This window comes from Dama dama, chromosome 7 (assembly GCF_033118175.1).
Source record: "Dama dama isolate Ldn47 chromosome 7, ASM3311817v1, whole genome shotgun sequence".
NCBI lineage: Eukaryota > Metazoa > Chordata > Mammalia > Artiodactyla > Cervidae > Dama > Dama dama.
Genome location: NC_083687.1, coordinates 24,268,031 through 24,286,042, shown reverse-complemented (window position 1 = coordinate 24,286,042; position 18,012 = coordinate 24,268,031). Strand labels below are relative to the sequence as shown.

The 18,012-nt window shown below is 39.1% G+C and overlaps 1 protein-coding gene across 1 annotated transcript; it reads left to right on the top strand.

The window, feature by feature from the left end:
* Positions 1–269: 269 nt before the first annotated feature.
* On the top strand, positions 270–15,118 carry CRISP2 (cysteine rich secretory protein 2). Its single transcript, XM_061146104.1, has 7 exons — positions 270–353; positions 3,889–4,005; positions 4,842–4,929; positions 8,861–9,006; positions 9,377–9,474; positions 11,997–12,085; positions 14,913–15,118. The coding sequence occupies exons 1-7, from the start codon at positions 285–287 to the stop codon at positions 15,038–15,040; spliced, it is 735 nt and encodes a 244-aa protein (XP_061002087.1). The 5' UTR covers positions 270–284; the 3' UTR covers positions 15,041–15,118.
* Positions 15,119–18,012: the final 2,894 nt, after the last annotated feature.

Sequence of the window (18,012 nt, the reverse complement as noted above, 5' to 3'; positions counted from 1 at the left end):
AGTTCAGGAGCAATAGAACTGGGCAGAAAACAGTACGTCCCTTGCCTTTACAGGTATAATTCAAGTCAAGTTCTACAACTTATCGTTTCTATCAGAGGCAGGGGTGGGTCTACTGATTCTTCTTGCACCGTATGGTAATTCTCTCTTCTTACATTACTTATGACTTTGGGAATCACAGCTCAGTTGAAATAACCAATATCATTACATTCGTTCTCCCATCTTAGAGGCCCCTGTACTACATGTTTTGATGCAGATCTGTGTTCCCTCTGACTCACTTCCTAGCTATGGCTTTACTCCCCGTGGTGCTGTTCCTGACCGCTGTGCTGCTTCCATCTTTCCCCACCGAAGGAAAGGTAACGTTAAAATCAAAAATATTTCCAGAACTCTTTGGGATGTGCAAAAAGTGGAAAGTGGAGAGTGGAAAAAGTGAGTGTCTGGTACATCAGAGTACCCACTCATAGCTCAAAGAACTTAATTATCTAGATGAAAGTTTAAGGATGCTGTCAGTCACACAAGGCTATTGTGAAAACTTGAAATGTGACTTTTCCATAACAAGATAAAAGACAGACCAAATTTCAAAGATTTAGTATTTTTGAAAAAAGAAAAATAGTTCAGTATTTTTATATTGAGTACATGATGAAATGATCTGGAAAATTAATGTAGTAGGTCTTTAGGGTTGTTGTAAAGAAATTAACACAATTTTGGTGGCTTTGCACATAGAAATTTATTCTCTCACAGTTCTGAAAGCCAGAAGTGTGAAATCCGGGTATCAGCAGGGCCATGCTCCCTCTGGAGGATCAAAGAGGAAGTCTGTTCGGTGTCTCCTAGCTTCTGGTGGTTTCTACCAGTCCTTGGTGTCCTTGACTTGTGGCTGCATCACTGCAATCTCTGCCTCCATCTTCACATCACCTTCTCCTCTATGTCTCTTTTAAAGACACGTGTCATTGGATTCATTTTTCATTCAGTATTGGTCCCTGTCCTTAGGAACATAATAAGCAGACAGGAGAAATAGACGCATGATGAGATGATGATGATAAAATGTAGTCAGACCCATGTTCACAGTATTTGCAGAGCTTTGAGGGGACTCAGTGCCTAAGAATGTTCAAACTGCTACACAGTTGCACTCATCTCAGTTCAGTTCAGTCACTCAGTCATGTCCAACTCTTTGCGACCCCATGAACCACAGCACGCCAAGCCTCCCTGTCCAACACCAACTCCTGGAGGCCACCAAAACCCATGTCCATTGAGTCAGTGATGCCATCCAACCATCTCATCCTCTTTTGTCCCCTTCTCCTCCTGCTCTCAATCTTTCCCAGCATCAGGGTCTTTTCCAATGAGTCAGTTCTTTCCATCAGGTGGCCAAAGTATTGGAGCTTTAGCTTCAACATCAGTCCTTCCAATGAACACCCAGGACTGATTTCCTTTAGGATGGACTAGTTAGATCTCGTTGCAGTCCAAGGGACTCTCAAGAGTCTTCTCCAACACCACAGTTCAAAAGCATCAATTCTTGGGCACTCAGCTTTCTTTGTAGTCCAACTCTCACATCCATACATGACTACTGGGAAAACCAGAGCCTTGACTAGATGGACCTTTGTTGGCAAAGTAATGTTTCTGCTTTTTAATATGCTGTCTAAGTTGGTCATAACTTTTATCTCACACACTAGCAAAGTAATGCTCAAAATTCTCCAAGTCAAGCTTCAATAGTACATGAACCAAGAACTTCCAGATGTTCAAGCTGGATTTAGAAAAGGCAGAGGAACCAGAGGTCAAATTGCCAACATCCGTTGGATCATTGAAAAAAGCAAATGAGTTTCAGAAAAACATCTACTTCTGCTTTGTTGACTACATCAAAGCCTTAGACCGTGTGGATCACAACAAACTGTGGAAAATTCTTCAAGAGATGGGAATACCAGACCACTTTACCTGCCTCCTGAGAAATCTGTATACATGTCAAGAAGCAACAGAATCAGACATGGAACAACAGACTGGTTCCAAATTGGGGAAGGAGTATGTCAAGGCTGTATATTGTCACCATGCTAATTTAGCTTATATGCAGAGTACATCATGCGAAATGCTGAGCTGGAGGAAGCACAAGCTGGAATCAAGATTGCCAGAAGAAATATTAATAACCTCAGATATGCAGATGACACCACCCTTATGGCAGAGAGTGAAGAAGTACTAAAGAGCCTCTTGATGAAAGTGAAAGAGAAGAGTGAAAAGTTGGCTTAAAACTCAACATTCAGAAAACTAAGATTATGGCGTCTGGTCCCATCACTTCATAGCAAATAGGTGGGAAACAATGGAAAGAGTGACAGACTTTTTCTTTTGGGGGTCAGGTGGAGAGTGGTTCCAAAATCACTGCAGATAGTGACTGCAGCCATGAAATTAAAAGACGCTTGCTCCTTGCAAGAAAAGCTATGACAAGCCTAGACAGCAAACTAAAAAGCAGAGACATTACTTTGCCAACAAAGGTCCACCTAGTCAAAGTTATGGTTTTTCCAGTAGTCATGTATGGATGTGAGAGTTGGACTATAAAGAAAACTGAGCACCAAAGAATTGATGCTTTTGAACTGTGGTGTTGGAGAAGACTCCTGAGAGTCCTTGGACTGCAAGGAGATCCAACCAGTCCATCCTAAAGGTAATCAGTCCTGAATATTCATTGGAAGGACTGATGCTGAAGCTGAAGCTCCAGTACTTTGGCCACCTGATGCAAAGAGCTGACTCATTGGAAAAGACCCTAAACCTGGGAAAGATTGAAGGCAGAAGAAGGGGACAACAGAGGATGAGATGGTTTAATGGCGTCAACGACTCAATGAACATGAGTTTGAGTAAACTCTGGGAGTTGGTGATGGACAGGGACGCCTGGTGTGCTGCAGTCCATAGGGTCTCAAAGAGTTGGTCATTACTGACTGAACTGAACTGAAGTGATGGGACTCAATACTAGAGGAGCAGAGAATAACTTATCCCAAGGTGTCAAGGGAAAATCAACAAAGGACCCCATCTGTTCAGATTTACACTTCAAAATTTTATTCATGCTCATGTAGTATCAGCCTTTTTTGTAAATTTAGGCTATCCAATTGCTAGACCTTGTGGGAACAATTCACATACCCTACTCCACCTCCAGCTTTAGGACTCAACCCTCCCCCAGCACACACACACAATGATACACCAAGAATATCTGCACCTGGTTTAATACCTTATCAATTATATTTCTGTTACTAAAAGGAACATGGCCAGGAATGGTATACTGATTGGATGGCTTTGCTTCCTCCAAATGGCCTTGGAGATTTTTTTAAGAGGGTCTTTTGAGTGACTCCATAAAATCTACAGAGCAGAATCATTTTACCAGAATATAGAATGCACTTTGACTGAACCTAAACATTCTTAATCTAAAGACATTCCTTCCCTAAGAACCGATACCATGTCAGGACAAACCTACCCTTAAAGTACAGGGTGATTCTTGAGTCCCACTCTTATCCCCCTGTTGCAGCATGTGGATAAATCTGTCTTAATGTTCCTGTTATATGCCTTTGTAGGCAAATTATAAAATACTATAAAGCATTATCACTCATATATTGAGAAAAATCATATTGAGAGTTCCCCAGAAACTCGAAATTGGTGTTTGTGGCCTCAAAAAGAGTTTTTAATTTGTCATGACATGAATTACATCCCCATTCTCAAAGCTTCAAACTCTCTCTTTCCTATTTGTTGTGGCTTTGGCTCAGTTCATTGACAATGCTTACCAATTCACAGTGTCCTGAATGGAACATTTTGTAAATTAATCCCTGGTTCCTTAAATTAACTTATTGCCTCTTAAATGCAATTAAAAATTTTTTATTTCCCTCTTAAATGCAATTAAAAAATAACCTTATTTTTATTTTCCTTTAGGATCCATCCTTTACTGCTCTGATAACCACTCAAGCTGAAGTCCAAAGAGAAATTGTAAATAAACACAATGAACTAAGGAAATCAGTCTCTCCACCTGCCAGCAACATGCTAAAGATGGTAAGAAGCAGTAATATAAGAAAGTAGTGTGAACCAGAGTTGGTAAGAATAGGCAGCTGGTAACTGGCCTGTCTTAAAAATTTTGTGGTTTACAAATTTCTGTCTCTATTTTTATTTCATTTAGCTGTGTCATGGGCAGGGCAGAAATGAGTTTCCCTTTATAATGTTTAAATAGCTTGTCAAAGTTATAAGGCAATAAAATTGGGAATGCAGACCCAGAAGCCAAATCTTCAGACATCAAATGTGAAGTCATTACATTTCTTTTGTTCACTATCTTCCTCAGTCAAAAATAAAGAAATTTATCTTTCAGGATTAATGCCTTTTAGGGTGAATATTATAACAGCCCATTTCCCAGGAAATAGTCCATAAAAACTGTCCTCTCCCATATGGACACAGTGGGCTACAAATGAAATTGGCAATAACCTGGGTCTGCTTATTACTATTGAAATGTAGTTACACTCCCTCACATGTTAATTAGCATTAAGAGTAGCACCATTACTAAAAGATCTTAGGTGTCGCTGCTATGCTATCATAGTCAGATAATATTGTATTATCTTAGGTGTTTCTCTCATTAAATATATCACCTGGGGACTTGTCTTTGTGTGGTAACTGGCACTGGGGCAGATAAAGACACACATATGCAAATAAAAAGATATTTTAATACCAATGACAATTAGATAATATTATAACTTAGATGATAATATAACTTTCTGGCCAACCTAGCACATCTACAGAAGTTTTAAAGTAGTGCAAAATCAGCGTACCAATCAGATTTTAAAGCGTGTACTTCATTGGAGTTTAATCTTTGTGTATTTTGATTTTCTTGGGACGTTTAGGAATGGAGCAGAGAAGTGACAGCAAATGCCCAGAAGTGGGCAAACAAGTGCTCTTTGGAACACAGCAATCCAGATGAACGAAAGATCAGTACGTAAATCAATACATGTTTGCTGAATAAATGAACAAATAAAATACTGGACAAATAATAGGATAGACCACTCTGGGGCATTGTACTAAGAAGACTTTGCAAATAAATATATGGCTGTATCTTTAAAATAAAGTGTCTGTATATAGAGAGATACATACTAGTACTAGGTATGTACCGGTACACAAAAAAGTGCTATATTGTGTTTGTTGATTGTTTCCATTATGCAGATTTATTTCTTAAGCAGCTCATTTATTTCTTTGACTAGCTCATGGTAAAGAGGTCATGCAGAATCATTTTTCCAATTTTCAAGACTAAAAAATAAGGATGTGAAGGAATATATTATGCAAAAACATAACAGGAAAGAGTATCATACATTGGAAAATTAACCAGGCTTCCTAATTTCTCACCCTTTGCCTTTTTTGTGTAGCTGTTTGGTGTTTTGAAATCCATTTATTTTGCATTCCCAAAATGTATTAAAATATGTTGAATTGTTCCTAAATTTTACACCAAAAATATATAAGCTTTTAAAATCAGGATCGATATTTTGGGTGTGTTGATTCATTTTTTAAACTTCTGATGACAAACTATCAAATATTTCATATAGACTATGTGCCTATAATGTATAGAATAATAGACTCAAAAAAATTATAAGACATATCAAGGATCATAAAAACCATGGAAGAAAAAAAACTGGTATGCATAAACATTACATAAAATATTTTACATTATCAAGCATGATATGTACATAGACAAGCCCAGTTTAAAAGAAGTGAATAAAAAAATAAATTAAAAAAGAATAAATAAATAAATAAAAGCAGTGAATAGCTTACCTATTATTTCAGCAGAATTATTATTGTTTATATTGTTGGATGCAAGCATTATGATGAAATTACAAGAAGTGACTGCATTCAGTAGACTATTGGAACAAATGGCCTTAAAAACGCAAGTCTACTGTTAGATTCTTAGTTTCTGTCTTTCCCTGTTAAAGGAGATATTCACAAACATTTTATACTCTCTTTAAGCAGCACACAGACATTGTTATTTCAAGTTACCAAAATGTAAATATTAAATGAGGGCTAAAAAAGTTAGGGAAAATTTTCTGGACTACAAGGCACTTATTTCTTTTCAAATTATTTTTTGTGGTAAGAACACGTTTTTTCAGTTTTTAAAAAAGATATTATGATAGTAAAGATTCAACATGTGATCTACTCTCTTAAGAAATGCTTAAGTGTATAATCCAATATTGTTAACTACAGATGCTTTGTTGTCCATCAGGTATCTAGAACTTAGCCATCTAGCTTCCCTGAAAGTTTCTGCCCATTGTTTAGTAACTCCCCATTCTCCCTTCCCCCAAGCCCAGCAGCCCCCATGCCACTTCTAGATTCTGTGAGATACTTCACAGTGATGGAATCGGGCACTAGTTGTCTTTCTGTGACTAGGTGGTTTCACTTAGCATAATGTTCTCAGGGCTCATCCATGTTGTTGCATGTTGCAGAATTTCCTTCTTTTCTAAGGATGAATGATAGCCCATTGTATGTATAGACCACATTTCGTTTACCCATTCATCTGTTGGTGGACCCTTAGATTGTTTCCACATCTTGGCTGTCATGAATAGTGCTGCAATGAACATAACAGTGCAAATATCTCAAGATCCTGATTTCAGTTCTTGTGGATAAATACTCAAACTCAGGACTGCTGGATCGTTTGATAGTTCTACTTTTAATTTTTTGAGGAAGCTCCGTACTGTTTCTCACAGCAGCTATACCATTTTACATTCTCACCAACAGAATATACAAGGATTCCAATTTCTCCACATCCTCACTATCACGTTCTGTATTTTTTTTTTTTATAACATCTTGACAGTGGGGGTAAGGTTATGTATTTCACTGTGGTTTTGATCTGCATTTTCCTGATGATTACTGACTTTTGAGTCCCTTTGCATATACCTATTGGCCATTTGTACATTATCTTTGGAAAAATGCCTCTTCAAGTCCGTTGTGGTCAGAAAAGAGTCTCAGTCATTTCCTCAGGAAGCTCCCAGAAAAATAAAAAAAATGGATTTCTGGACATTCCATCCAATTCTTTCTCTCCCCGGATAGAGGCTAGCCACTAGGGTATTTTATTTGCTCACTCTGTGCTGAGCGAAGAAGGGAAGTTATGGCAACCGCCAGCCCAAATCTCTGTCTCTGTTCTTACTAGCCCCAGACAGTGAGTTTATGCTAGATCTTCTTAGCATTCCAAAACAGGCAAGTCAGGAGGCAGTTCTTCAGGCAGCCTCTGGAAAATGTGTGGCATCAGATAACCAAACCAACTCCTTCCCTCCCCAGGGAGAAGCAGGAAGTTGAGGTCTTTTTCTGCTTACCTGTGCTGAGCTGTAGAAAAGGGTTATGATATCTCTCAATCCAAATTGCCAACTCTGTTCTCCCCCAGGGAGCAAGACACTGCTCCAGGACTGGCAAGGAAGGTGCCAGTTCTTTGGGTAACCCCAGAGAAATTGGAGCACTGTACACCTTGATCAACTCTACCGCCCAGGGTAAAGCTCAGAGCTAAGATTTTTCATGTTTGCTCTGGCGCTGACCCAGGAGGAGTTATGGGATCTATCAGCCCGGTCACCATCTCCCTTTTTACCAGACTATCAGAGCTCCAACACTAGCAAGACAGAAGCCAGCCTTGTGGGGCGTGCCCTTGCAAAATTTGGATTGTGGGACCCATGAACCAACTCCTTCCCTCCCCTGGGAGAACCTGGAAGCTAGGGAGTCTCTTCTGATCATATGGCACTGTGCTGAGGGTAGGGACTCTTGCAAGAGGGTTTTCCAATTTCGCTACAGACTTCAGGGAGTCTGGCTGTATATCCTTCAGAGTATGAAGCCTTAAAATTTGTTTCTTGATTTCTCAGGAGGGCAATCAGTTCATGAATTGTTGCTGAGTCAGTGTGTCTGTTGGGGGTAGGAGAGGCCAAAGCTTCCTGTCCCAACATTCTGCCGATGAGAGCTTCTGCAAAGTCCTTCCTCCCTAACTCCCTGAGGAGGGTTTGGCTTTGAGACGGTATGATTTATTGATTAAGGAAAGATCAACAAGTTCTGAAAGTTGTCTTCCTCCTGTTGTCAGTTGCCTCTTGATTAGAGGTCTTAAAGTCTGTCTGCTGGGGACTTCCCTGGTGGTTAACACTCTGAGCTTCCAATGTAGGGGGGCTTGGGTTCAATCCCTGTTTGGAGAACTAAATTCCCACATGCCCTGTGGCACAGCCAAAAAGGAAAAAAAAAAGACTGCCTATAATCTTTTCTTCCCCGAAGTTTACACAAATCATAATCATAAATATTTACACTAGCTCTTATATGTGAAAAATCCCTACTGAGTGTAAAAGGAAAGAAATAATAGAAATTGTTGCTGCCTTACTCAAGCTTAACAATACAAAGCCGAAAGCACACACAGCATACATATAAAGGATTTAGCATGAAAAAGAATGCATCTTTGACAACCCAAAAGGAGAAGGATTTGTTTCATTTTAATTTTTATTGAAATAAAGTTGATTTACAATGTTGTGTTAGTTTCAGATGTACATTAAAGTGATTCAAATATACAGATATATAAATATATGTGTTCTTTTTTTTTTTCACATTCTCTCCCATTGTAAGTTATTACAGGATATTGAGGATCGTTCCCTGTGCTATACAGTAGGTCCTTGTTAGAATAAAGTCTTCTCAACCTATTCAAAGGTTACATGTTGTGACCAGTCTCAGTGGGCTAGGTAGATCTGTCTTCTTTTTACCTTGGTAATTGATTAGGAATGGAAGTCCTTTCTTAATGTTAGAACATATAGTTAGAACGTACAGGCAGAGTTGGAAGGTAGCATTCTTGTGTTCATATAGCTGACTTCTCTTGCCACGGCATGCTTTGTTGCTATCTTCATGATGATCTGTTCCTCCTTAGGCACAAAATGTGGTGAGAATCTATACATGTCGAGTGACCCTACCGCCTGGTCAGATGCAATCCAAAGCTGGTTTGACGAGCGCCATGATTTTGTCTATGGTGCGGGACCAAAGAGCGCCAGCGCAGTTGTTGGACATTACACTCAGGTGAGCAGGGCAATTGAAATACTTCGGCCACAAGTGCCCTAACAGAGGAGGCCTCTCCAGATGATGACCAACTCCACTCTTCAGTTTCGGAGAAGAGCTTGAGTATAATAGGATCCTGGCATCTGGCTGGTATTTCATTTCACACCATTTTTACCATGGTTGGCAAAATTCTTAGCAGGGAAGTACATGCTGTATTTTTCCAGCACTAGAAATGGATAAGATAGTGAATGTACGTGAAATTTAATATTTGTAAAGTTTGTGACTTTGTTTCAGTAGTTTAAACATTTCCGGAAGGCATTTGCTGTTATTTGCATTTTAACATTTACCCCTTCTTTAATGTACTCTCTTGTATTCCCTTATGGATTTGTAGCTTGTCTGGTATTCATCTTTCCGTGTTGGATGTGGAATTGCCTACTGTCCCAATCAAGAGAGTCTAAAATACTACTATGTTTGTCAATACTGTCCTGCGTAAGTATACACTTTAAACTTTATACCAATAATTCATTGGCAATTTAATATTTTAAAATACTCATATTTAACCAATCAAAATTAAAAGCCTATTTCAATAAAGGGAAGGAATAAATTTTGGGAAAGGCTTTTTAAAATGATATACATTCAACTTACCAGAGAAGAGATCAAGTTCTCTGTTCCTAAAACACTTTCCTCAGTTATGAGTTGATGTCTTTTCTCTCAATTCCCTTTCCCTGGAGCTCAAGGTTATTCCTTGAGCACGTGTTGTATAATTCTTTAATTTGGTGTCATTAATTCTTGCTAATTTTACATCTTAAGAAGGTGAAAGCTTGTAGGCTAAGCAAGAGGTAGTAGTGGAGTAGAAAATAAAGGATAGTAAATTGTGATTCCAGCCCTTTCTGCTAAAATGTTCTAACTCCTACCTATCTTAAAAGCCATGCATGTTATTATCATTAGAAATGATTCATTCTTTGGGGTCTCAAAGATTTTTCAAAAGATCTTTAATACATTTCAGAGTCCCAAAAAAGGTAACAGCTTAAGCTTTTGTTTCTCAGAAGTTTTCACGAAAAACTCCACAATGAACAATCCTTAATGTCTTTATAGCAGGAAACATGCTTTTCAGTAAGCAAAATGTTTGAAGTTATCCAGAACAAAGCCTACAAACACATTGAAGACCTAACCTTAAGATATCTGTTAGTCTTGCTTTCTTTTAAACCTTGGAATTCTTTACTACTATAGGCAGGGGGTCCCCAAAACCAAGCCTCCTACAGGATTTACTTGATACTATAGGTAGCTCAGTTGGTAAAGAATCTGCCTGCAATGCAGGAGACCACCTGCAATGCAGGATACCTGGGTTCAATCCCTGGGTCAAGAAGATCCCGTGGAGAAGGAAATGGCAACCCACTCCAGTATTATTGCCTGGAAAATCCCATGGACAGAGGAGTTGGGGGTGGGGGGTGCTACAGTCCATGGGGGGGGGGGGGGTCACAAGAGTCAAAGCCATGACTTAGAGACTAAACCACCATAGGTGACCAGACACATGAGCTTCCTGTTTGAGGCATATGGCCTCCAAAGTCATTTTCCTGCAAACACCTATCGGAGTTTAGTATTAATAGAAAGAATTGGTAGGTCATTTGGAGAAGGACAGTTGAGGCCTAAGAAGATGCTGAACTGACCTCCTCCCCTGGAGACAATGAATCTGCACCTACATACAGAGCAGGTCCTCCTGAAGAAGACATGTGGGCTGATACATACAAGGACCACATAGAAATGGGCAGAAAGATGGAGAATGTATCCAAACTCACTGCCTGGCTGTGAGAGACGAAGCATTTAGAGCCAGGCATCTGAAGTGAGAGTTGGTGTGAATAACGAGGAAAAGCAGGTGTGAGAGAATCTCTGGAACACTTTTGTATCTGTGTCATAATTTCCCCAAGGGCCACCACCTTGCATCCTGCCGTGTTCTGTGCAGGGAGACTGAGATGCAGATACATTGCCTTGGGCCCCTGACTCCCTCGACACTGCTGAGATTTGGATTCCTGTGTATTTTTCAGTGAATTACATAAACAGTCAATAGGATAATGATCATCAGTGAATTACAAGTTAGTCACTGTAATTGATTATACCCAGGACATTGGTATTTATCAAAACTTTTAAAATGGATGTTCTTTTTTTAGTAGATATAAAAATCTCTCACATACCACCTCTGGAAACTCACAAGCCTTCCCTAGCTTTTCAGGCCCACAGACATACACATCATAAACCACTTAAATACCAGAACATCATCTAGAAATCAAATATATGTATATTTAATGTGATATATATATGGGAGTTTTGTTGTCCTTAGTTCATAGGGGAGAAATTATGGTATTTATCCTCTTTTAATATAAAGTTATATTGTAACATTGAGTATTCTTTTTCATACTGCAACCCCCTACCACCAGGGCCTTCCCCTGGCTCTGTAAGGGATGTATTTACTCCTAGTCAGCTCATTGAGGTGAGCAGCCTTACCAGTTTGACTGAGACTTCCCTGGTGGCTCAATGGTAAAGAATCTGCCTGCAATGCAGGAGACCTGGGTTCAGTCTCTGGGTTGAAAAGACTCCCTGGAGAAGGGAAAGGCTACCCACTCTAGTATTCTTGCCTGGGAAATCTCATGGGCAGAGGAGCCTGGCAAGCTACCGTCCACAGAGTCACAAAGAGTCAGACACAACTTAGCTACTAAACAACAACTGGGAGATGAAAAGTGTGTTGCCACAAAAACTTACTCTGAAAGCTTTAAACTAATTATGCCAACTTAGTTGCTCAGCCTGAAGAATTCGAGTCAAGTAGATGGGTCAGTGTGTGTGAAGTGTCTCCTTAACTTGGATGTTATCTAAATTATCTACATGTTGGGAATTGTAATTTTTCAGTTTTGTTAACATAACTAAAAACATTTAATAACATACATTAAGTGGTTGATGTTGCTCTTGACAACCAAACAGCAAAGTGAAAAATATTTAACATTGTGTGTTTTAAATTGCAGTGGTAATAACGTGAGTAAAAAGAACACCCCTTACCAACAAGGAACGCCTTGTAGCAGTTGCCCTGGTAACTGTGACAATGGATTATGCAGTAAGTTTGAAACGATTACCTTGTATTATGGTCAGGAATTCATATTTAGGGACTTCCGTGGTGGTCTAGTGGTTAAGACTCCATGCTTCCAATGCAGGAGACATGGGTTTGATCCCTGGTTAAGAAACTCAGATCCTACATGCCACACAGAGTGGTTCAAAAACATTTTTTTAATTAAAAACAAAGAATTGGTATTTAATTTTCTTTTTATGGATTAAGAAATCTCCTAACAAATTTAAATAATGTCTTTATGCAAAAGACAAAACGATTACTCAATAGAGTGTAAGTAAATATTTTACACACTTCAATAACCTTCGTATTCTTTGCAATGAAAAGAGTACAGACATACCTCACAAGAAAGAACTAACTCTACAGAAAGTCACACACATTTGGGGGTTTCTCAGTGCACATAAAAACCATTTTACACTATCCTGTAGTCTATTAAGTGTGAAATAGTATTATGTCTAAAACCAAGGTACTTAAGTTAACATAAATAGTACTTTCAGAAAAATGACTCTAATAGATTAGCTTGATGCAGGGTCACCACAAACCTTCAATTTTTAAAAAACAAAACACAATATCTGCAAAGCACAATAAAGTGAAATGCAATAAAATGAAGTATGCCACACTGAGGAAACCAGATCTGAAAGAGACACGTGCACCCCAATGTTCATCGCAGCACTGTTTATAATAGCCAGGACATGGAAGCAACCTAGATGCCCATCAGCAGACGAATGGATAAGGAAGCTGTGGTACATATACACCATGAAATATTACTCAGCCGTTAAAAAGAATTCATTTGAATCAGTTCTAATGAGATGGATGAAACTGGAGCCCATGATACAGAGTGAAGTAAGCCAGAAAGATAAAGAACATTACAGCATACTAACACATATATATGGAATTTAGAAAGATGATAATGATAACCCTATATGCAGGGCAGAAGAGGAGACACAGATGTGCAGAGCAGACTTTTGGATTCTGTGGGAGAGGGCGAGGGTGGGATGTTTTGAGGGAACAGCATTGAAACATGTATGCTATTTATAGTGAAGCAGATCACCAGCCCAGGTTGGATGCATGAGGCGGGTGCTCGGGCCTGGTGCACTGGGAGGACCCAGGGGAGTCGGGTGGAGAGGGGGGTGGGAGGGGGGATCGGGATGGGGAATGCATGTGACTCCATGGCTGATTCATGTCAATGTATGACAAAACCCACTACAATGTTGTAGAGTGATTAGCCTCCAACTAATAAAAATAAATGAAAAAAATAAAAAAAATTTTTTTAATTTTTTAAAAAATGAGGTATGCCTATATTTCCACATGTAAGATGAAATGAAACATCTAGCATTCATTTGTTTTTGTGACCATGGAGAACTCATTAATAGCTATTTATTTTATCAACATTAATACCATTACACCAAAGATTGTATTTTGAAAGAGCAAAATGTATAAATTTAAAGATGTGAGACCACATTATGGCTCAGTCTACACAAACAAACTAAATATTTCTTTTTGTGCAAATGAGTCCCCTCATGATGATTTAGCATTTTTTTTTCCTATAGTATAATTGGAAGCATGGTGATTAACATAATAAATGATCACAGTCCTATAATTTAATCATGATTATATGCACATTTTTAATGACAAAATCCAACCTGTACTTGATATTGATTCATAGAGTCCATGAACATATTGTTGAAAGGGAAGGAATAAAATAAATGTTATAAATGTCATTTCTAAAGTTGTCATGATCTGAAACAAAAATAGCTGTTGGCTTTTTATAGTTGGGATACTTTTATTAAAATTATTACAAACAGTAGAGTTGGCATATTCTCTGAGATTTTTACCTTCAAATGAATTCATCTATAGTCCACATTCTTTCTTACTGAATTGTAGAACTAGAATTCAGAATATTGATGATGTCAGAACTATAAATCAACTAGAGGAAAAATATCAACTTAGAAAAATGTGGAATATCTCTACCTCTACTGAGTGCTATATTTGCTAAGGAGCTTGGAATTTATCCTATTAGCAATAAGCACACAATTCAAAGGTTTTCAACAAAAGAGTGACAAAGTCAGAATGATGTTTTATAAAGAGCTTTCTAGCAATGGTGTGTAGAAACTACTGGATGGAATTCAGTTAGAAAACTGTTGAAAAGCATGAATTAAAAAGAAACGGAGGGACTTTCCTGGTAGCCCAGTGGCTAAGACTCCAACCTCCCTGTGCAGGGGGCCTGGGTTCGTTCCCTGGTCAGGGAACTAGATCCCACATGCCACAACTAAGACTCAGTGAAGCCAAATAAAGAAACTGAATGTCTTGACTGCATTTACTGCAAAATGAATGAGGAACAATGGACAGGGCTGAGAGACAAGGTGTCGAATAGCCAGTGTTTGTAACCAGACTAGCTTCCCAGTAGCTGCTGGTCTCAAGCGGTCTTTGAACACCATGGCTAGTAAGATTAAGGAACCAAATTTTTAATTTCACCTAATTTCAAATAATTTAAATTTAAATAGCTCTGTGTGACTGGTATGTCCCACGTTAGAGTCTACAGGTATTTTCGTTTCACACTCTTTGCTAAGGGAGCAAAGTAGGTCAATTCACTTTAGAAACACATCACCAAGTTCAAAATAAAAAGTGGTGAGTTGATCGGTGCACTCAGCTAAGGCACCTCGTATGTCCCTCAAGAAGCAAAAGGCCCTTCGTGGTGTAAGCGACCCTGACTTGCTTATCCAGTCTTACTGCCTCGTGTGTACACTTGGAATGTGTGGATTGCTTTGTTGCTACTGAGGAAAACGATAATGATGTTAACTCGTCTGTTTTGTTACAGCCAATACTTGCGAGTATGAAGATCTCCTCAGTAACTGTGATTCCTTGAAGAAAACAGCTGGCTGTGAACACGAATTGCTCAAGGAAAAGTGCAAGGCTACTTGCCTGTGTGAAGGCAAAATTCACTGAAATGCCCGATTTGCGTCGTGTAGGACTACATGGAGAAAAGCTGCATCATTCAGTTGACACATAACCAGGAGGGCGACTGTAGACATGTTAGATATACATTTGATTCCCAACAGTAATGAACCTTTTTTCTCCTGGATATTTACAGAGATCTCTTTCATACAGAAATTTACAAAAGTAGCACAGTCTGCCATGACAACTTTGGACTGATACAAACTGGTCACATTACCTTTAGTTAATTGAATCAAGTTGAAGATTTTGAAAGCGGTACAACCACGGGACTTAGTCTGGATTAAAATAGTTACATGTTTCCTGAAACAACATGCCAAAAAGAGAAGACTGTAACATTGCCACTCCCTAGAATGAATTCAAACATTGACATCTACCTTTGTTTTCCAACCTCTTCTTTAAACAAAAGCAAACAACTTTAAGAATAAAGAACTTATCTAAGCAAACATATGGATGTGATTTAAATAAATAAAATATAAAATCATATTTTATAATATTTATACATAGCCCTAGTTAGACTCAGCCCAGATAAACGATAAGACAAAGCAAAACTTCTGAAAACAGCTGTCTATAAAGTTAAATTTTAACAATAATAATAACAAAATGAATCAGTTATATTCTCATTTGCTTTTTGTTTTTTGACTTTTTGATCTCCTCTTAACTGGCTTGGTAGGGCTTCCCTGGTGGCTCAGACGGTAAAGCGTCTGCTTACAATTGGGGAGATCTGGGTTCGATCCCTGGGTCAGGAAGATCCTCTGAAGAAGGAAATGGCACCCCACTCCAGTACTCTTGCCTGGAAAATCCCATGGACGGAGGAGCGTGGTAGGATACAGTCCATGGGGCTGCAAAGAGTTGGACATGGCTGAGCAACTTCACTTTCACTTTCACTTAACTGGTTTGGTATCCATTTTTTGTGTAAAAAAAATAGTACAAAAATACACATGTATTCATTAGCCAAAACGTTTGTTCAGGTTTTTCTGTACTATATAATGAACTTTTTGGCCAACCCAGTACCTTCACATTTATGGAAAATGTACATGCAACATAGGAAAAGTATACCAGAAACTAAAGAGATTGGTTACATAGAGTAAGTGGGCCAGAAGGGGGTAGGTGGGATGGGGAGTGTCAAAAAGGGTAGGAATAAATGTGTTGGGGGAGTGACCTCTTCATTTGTAGAGGTTTATTTTGTGATTTTTGTCTGACATTTCACACACTCTTTAACATAAAATATAATCAACAGGATGGAGAGAAAATCCAAAATGTAGTAGAAATAAGAATAAACTATATTGATTACAAAACAATCACCATAAAGTGTGAGAAAGAATCAATTCAACTAATGTTTGAATGCTATATTTGGACTATATGTCTTCTATATATGTATACAAACAAATGTTCAATTCTAGTGAATGAAATTTTGCTTTTAACATAGACCCATGGATTAGTAGTTCTGAAAAAACTATGTACCCCATGCTGTTCTGTGCTTAGTCGCTCAGTCGTGTCCAACTCTTTGCAGCCCCATGGACTGCAGCCCACCAGGCTCCTCTGTCCATGGGGATTCTCCAGACAAGAATACTGGAGTGGGTTGCCATGCCCTCCTCCAGGGGATCCTCCCAACCCAGGGATCGAACCCAGGTCTCCCACATTGCAGGCAGATTCTTTACCACTGAGCCACCAGAGAAGCCCAAGAATATTGGAGTGGGTAGCCTGTGCCTTCTCCAAGGGAACTTCCCAACCCAGGAATCAAACCAGGGCCTCCTGCATTGCAAGCGGATTCTTTACCAGCTGAGCTACCAGGGAAGCCCACTATGTACCTTACAAACACAAATAATTACAAAGAATGGAAGCCAGGATTCTCAATTATGGAGAAAGGATTTACACATATTGAAATAAAGGATCAAATCCTGTGTTGTACTGGAATTGAGGTATTGGTGTGAATTTGTAGTTTTTCACATAGAGACAGAAATGCTAGAGAAATATCAGTGATAGAAGCAGAAGGAATCCCTCCCCTTCTGAAATCTGAATGGCTGATTTCTGAAACTGGAAAAGCACATAATGGTCCCCAGAGCCACTAGAGATACAAACCGTACTTTGGTATGCTAATTTTGGATGATCAGTTCAGTTCAGTCTCTCAGTCATGTCTGACTCTCTGCGACCCCATGGACTGCAGCACGCCAGGCCTCCCTGTTCATCACCAACTCCCAGAGTTTACTCAAACTCATATCCATTGACTTGGTGATGCCATCCAACCATCTCATCCTCTGTTGTCCACTTCTCCTCCTGCCTTCAATCTTTCCCAGCATCAGGATCTTTTCAAATGAGTCAGCTCTTTGCATCAGGTGGCCAAAGTATTGGTGTTTCGGCTTCAACATCAGTCCTTCCAATGAACACCCAGGACTGATTTTCTTTAGGATGGACTGGTTGGATCTCCATGCAGTCCAAGGGACTCTCAAGAGTCTTCTCCAACACCACAGTGCAAAAGCATCAATTCTTTGGCACTCAGCTTTGTTTATAGTCCCACTCTCACATCCATACATGACCACTGGAAAAACCATAGCCTTGACTAGATGGACCTTTGTTGGCAAAGTAATGTCTCTACTTTTTAATATGCTATCTAGGTTGGTCATAACTTTCCTTCCAAGGAGTAAGTGTCTTTTAATTTCATGGCTGCAATCACCATCTGCAGTGATTTTGGAACACCCCAAAATAAAGTCAGCCACTATTTCCACTGTTTCCCCATCTGTTTCCCATGAAGTGATGGGACCAGATGCCATGATCTTAGTTTTCTGAATGTTTAGCTTTAAGCCAACTTTTTCACTCTCCTCCTTCACTTTCATCAAGAGGCTCTTTAGTTCTTCACTTTCTGCCATAAGGGTGGTGTCATCTGCATATCTGAGATTATTGATATTTCTCCCAGCAATCTTGATTCCAGCTTGTGCTTCATCCAGCCCAGCGTTTCTCATGAGGTA